Here is a 4786-nt window from a genome sequence, read left to right on the forward strand (position 1 = left end):
TCCGAACTTGACCCCAACCCGAGATTAATCGATTCAAACCCGATTATATAAGACCCAAGCCCGAAATTGAACCCGACCCAAACCGAAATTATACCCAAAATGGGAAAAAACCCGACATGACCCGACCAAAACCAACCCGACCGAACATGACCTGCACCTGCGTGATAAAGTGATCCGACACAACTCCACCTGATCATGACCTGAGAACCGAGATGACCCGACACAAACCTGACCCGATGACCTATTTTAACAGCTCTACTCGCCACTGTTCCAAGACCCTCCCAGCCTTCGACAGCCAAAGAAGCATCACGCTCCTTTGAGAAGGCCCACGTCAAACCGTAGTGGACTTTGATAGCTGCATTCGCCAAAATTTAATTCTTACCATCTCCGCTTCTAAATAGTTTCCCATACAAACTCCCCATAAAAATTGTCGCACCTTTGCAAAATCAAAGAATTCGAAAATTAAATGATCAAATACATTTCTCAAATATAAATTCCTATTTATTTATATAAAAGATTTGTGAATAAATATCAAGCACTTGTCAATAACTTGATCACTAGCTGGTCATAAGCACCCACAAAACAGGTACTACATGCATGAAAAAGGCAATTAAACACCCTAACTAGCTAGCTAGCTATCTATTACACATATATAAACCCCAAAGAATTAAATAGTTTGGGGAAAAAAATAGCCTATCTGAATATATGATCAGATTAAACTACAAAAACCATTATATGAATCTTAATTAGTAGCTAGCTTAACTTCTAAGTTATTTAAGATAAACAAGCTAGCTTAGGCACACACACACACACAACTACAATATATTTATACATAATATTATTTGATTGATGTTTTAAGTTCTGGCTTTAACGAGTGGAGACTGTGGAATGGTTGAATCAGGTGATAACAAACTTTCCTCAAATCTTCGATTATTAAAGCTAAGTCGACCAAGTTGCATCTGTTCCTTCCTCTTCCTAAAGCTGGCTTTTGGTTTCACTTCCATTTTACCGCGACTTACAAAGGATCTTATCCTTTGGAGTGCTACTTCCACTGTCTCATTATCCATGTTTGCGAAGCATACCCTAAACCATCCTGGCTCTGCGCAATGGAAAGATGAGCCTGGTGATACATTTATCTTCACATCATTTATTATTACTCTCCATAGCTTTAGTTCCCCTTCCTTTGTTACCTCTTCTAGAAGGTGTCGCAAGTCCATCCATACAAATAGCCCTGCGTTGCTCTTTAGACACTCTATCCCTACACGTGACAACTCCCCTGTGAAATGTTGATGCCTGCATATAACGAACATTTTAAGTCAGTACTACATCTGTTTTATAATAACTAGATTAGGTCTCGTGCATGTACCAATATTTGAAAAATACTATTTGACCATATTATTTATAAAATATTTTTAACTGGAATATTTATCACTTAAATCTATTGCGTAATTAATAAATCTCGAACGTACTCATTTTATCATGTACTCCGTACAATTTATGTCCTTCTACGTATTATTCGAAGTATATATTTTATATGCTTAATATGCTAATTTTGACAAAAATATTGAGTAAGAATATTTTCTCTTATTGATATTACTATTTGACTAAAAAATTACTAAAATTGTCTAATAATGTCACATTTCATATTCCTATAATCTTTTCCACATATACACATTTATGTAAAGGAGAGAAAATAAAAAAGAATATGCTAAAGTAGATATGTATTTTTTAGGAAAGATTTTTTGACAGGAAAATTTTGCACCAGAAAATGACATGTGTCATTCCTGGTGTCTGTTTTAATATAATGTAATAGATTTTTCCAGTTAATTACTATTTAAACAAATATTAAAATAAAAGTGAGAGATTGAGTGATATAATAAAATATGGATAAAGTATACCTGCGCGATAGTCTTTGCTTGCTCGTATCAAGGAACCTTTGAACAAAAACATCATCAGATAAAAGGGCGGCCAACATGTGTTGCGTTTGTGAAGAAACGAGTCCAAAGCTAGACATCCTACGAGCAGTGGTCACAACTCGGTCATTGTATGAGTAAACGATCCCTACTCGGAACCCTGGCATGCCCATGTCCTTGGACAAGCTATAGATTATGTGAATAAGGTCACTATTAATGTGAGGCATGTCCTTAATAACCTCACCTACACTAGTGAATCTTGGCAAGCTAAACACTGTTGCAGCATATATCTCATCACACACTAAGTGAATACTTTTGTCATTAACAAAGTTAACCAACATTTTTAGGGTATCCTTATCTTGGACTAATCCTAAGGGATTAGAAGGGTTAGTGATAATTACTCCTTTAACCCTGATGTTATTCTTTTGTGCAACTTCATATGCTGCATTTAAGGCTTGTTTGGTAATTTTGAAACCATTCCAACTTTCACAAGTGATTGGAATTAGCTTCACGCCAGTTCTCCACCCCAAATCACGATTAAATCTGCATGAAAATGACAAATCAATAATTAGTCACTAAATCATTTTCAATGTTCCCTACACGTACAAGTCATGTTGGTTTGTTGTAAGACACAAGGAACTTCTTTGTCTAGTAGTAGTAATATTCTTTTTTACAAATAGACTCTATAATTCAACTTTGTCGATGTGTATACGATTAATGGCTTATTCTTTTGGAAAAATATTCAAATTAAGACCACCCAAAAATAGAAAACTTTGAATAATTAAGGAGTGCTTAAAAAGAACATTAAGATTTTGTTCGTTGGTAGCTGTTATTCACCACGTTTAGTTATTAGATCATGTTCAAATTTGCAACATCCATATCTTTGACACAAGTACGAGACACGAATATAAGATGGACTATTGGACTTATTGTTTGAATTGAATGGAATTTATATACGTAGTTGAAATTTGACTTAAAATATGTCGGCACTATTTATATTGGAACGTACTCCGTACATAATATACGCACGTCCATGTAGTCAAGTACGTAGTATATGGAGTATAATATTGAGGTATTGCCTACTGTTCGTACATACTCCGTATAAACTTTGCCTAATATAGAATTATACAGTAGATTACTAGTACCTTAGTCAAATGCAAATTATACACCTAACGCCATATATATATAGTCCAACATGAAAACATGCCTATGTATAGATTGACCTATCTAACATAATCCTTTGCAATATACCATTATCCACTTAAGATCAACTTTATATATGACCCCAATTATTAATTGTACCTAAAGCATTTTAAGGTAAAGTTTAGTGACTTTTAAAAAGGGTCTACGAAAATCATATATACTTTCTTCGTTTTTTAAAAGTTTTTACACTTTGAAAAATGTGTCCAAGGTATGAAAACTTTGATCGTAAATTCTCACTATTATATATATCAAAATATTACATATAAGATCTTATTAGATTGGTCTCGATATGCATTTTCATAATATCAACTTTTTATAGTTTTTTCACATATAAATTTGGATTTATTAGTAGTTAAATATTACATTAGAGTCCGCATAAATAGTAACGGTAAAGAACTTTATGAAACGGAGATAGTAATACGTACGCTGGATAATAAGGAGAGGGAACCAAAAATGCGTCTCCTGGATCAGCTAAGCAAAACAAGATGGTCTCATTTGCTCCGGTGGCTCCTCCACTCATTACTATTCTTTCCGGGTCGAAGGTCACTCTATCACCTCTCACTTTCCCCATGAACTTTGCTACAGCCTGTAAAAATAACTCCTCTTATTTAAACTTTAAAAAAAGATATATACTTCGTAGTTCGTAGTACGTACTATTCAACCATGTCGATCGACTGAATTGAAGTGTGTGTAAAAAAGAAACTTACAGATCGGAACTCGGGCAAGCCATGGTAATCCTGGTATATAGCAATATCCGTAAACTTATTGACACCGTCTGGAGTACAAATGGACGCTTGTGGGTTGTTAATCATCCATTCTTTAACCAAATCAAAGCTAAGCTGCACGTACGGAATGATCCAACATGTACATGTTAGTGATTAAACCTTACTACTCCCTCCGTCCTTAATACTCGCACCGGTTTGACCGGTGCGGAGTTTAAGACATTTGAATTGACTTATTAATTTAATGGGTGTTTGTTGATAGTGTGGTATTTTTTTAATATAGTTAGTGGGAAATGTGTAAGGGGTGGGGAGTGATGAGTGAGGGGTGTTGATTTTTAAATGATTTTTTGTAGGGAATATGGGTGTAGGTGGGGTAGTAGGTAAGTGTGAGAAATAATATAATATTGGTAAAGATTTCCATTTATAGAAGCGGTGCAAGTATTAAGGGACGGCCCGAAAAGGAAAACGATGCAAGTATTAAGGGACGGAGGGAGTATATGGATAGAGATATAATTACATTATACGTAGAATAATAATGCATGTTTGAAGCTAAAAACAAAACATAAAGTTAATTACCTGATTTTCTGCAAGTCCCATTTGAATTACACCATTAGGATTTTTGGTAGGGTGGTAAGGATCATTGTCATAAGCCTTCCACCCATCAAAATACTCAACATCCTCGCCGTGCCCGTTGTTGGTTGCAACCTTGGACAAAAGTTGATGACTATCGTATGCACCCTTGCTCATTGATGACTGCATATATTGTTTTAGTTAAAACTAACAAGAATGTTAGGGTACGTTGGTAGTTGGGTGTTTGTTTGGGTATAAGGAAACTAATTAACTAGCTAGAGGATAAAATTAAAATATGTTTGAAGAAGAAGAAATATTATATTCTTGTTAAGAACAAAGACCAAAGAATTAAAAGAAAATTTAGAGAGATAAGGGAGA

The 4786-nt window shown here is 34.8% G+C and overlaps 1 protein-coding gene across 1 annotated transcript; it reads right to left on the minus strand.

Annotated features, from left to right (window-relative positions):
* Positions 1 to 462: 462 nt before the first annotated feature.
* On the minus strand, positions 463 to 4786 carry LOC110779500 (1-aminocyclopropane-1-carboxylate synthase). Its single transcript, XM_021984010.2, has 5 exons — positions 4415 to 4786; positions 3824 to 3955; positions 3542 to 3702; positions 1899 to 2456; positions 463 to 1293 (listed from the first exon to the last, which is right to left on the minus strand). Exons 1-5 carry the CDS (start codon positions 4595 to 4597, stop codon positions 855 to 857), a joined length of 1473 nt encoding a protein of 490 aa, XP_021839702.1. The 5' UTR covers positions 4598 to 4786; the 3' UTR covers positions 463 to 854.

The sequence above is a fragment of the Spinacia oleracea genome, chromosome 2 (assembly GCF_020520425.1).
Source record: "Spinacia oleracea cultivar Varoflay chromosome 2, BTI_SOV_V1, whole genome shotgun sequence".
Taxonomy (NCBI): domain Eukaryota; kingdom Viridiplantae; phylum Streptophyta; class Magnoliopsida; order Caryophyllales; family Amaranthaceae; genus Spinacia; species Spinacia oleracea.

What these genes read in the sequence shown, in the direction of transcription:
- LOC110779500 (XM_021984010.2), bottom strand. Translation starts at nt 4,597, where the DNA reads ATGCAGTCATCAATGAGCAAGGGTGCATACGATAGTCATCAACTTTTG. An exon ending in GCTTGCCCGAGTTCCGATCT is followed by an intron (nt 3,703 to 3,823) that starts GTAAGTTTCTTT and finishes TTATTTTTACAG; the next exon opens with GCTGTAGCAAAGTTCATGGG. An exon ending in AAGCAAAGACTATCGCGCAG is followed by an intron (nt 1,294 to 1,898) that starts GTATACTTTATC and finishes CGTTATATGCAG; the next exon opens with GCATCAACATTTCACAGGGG.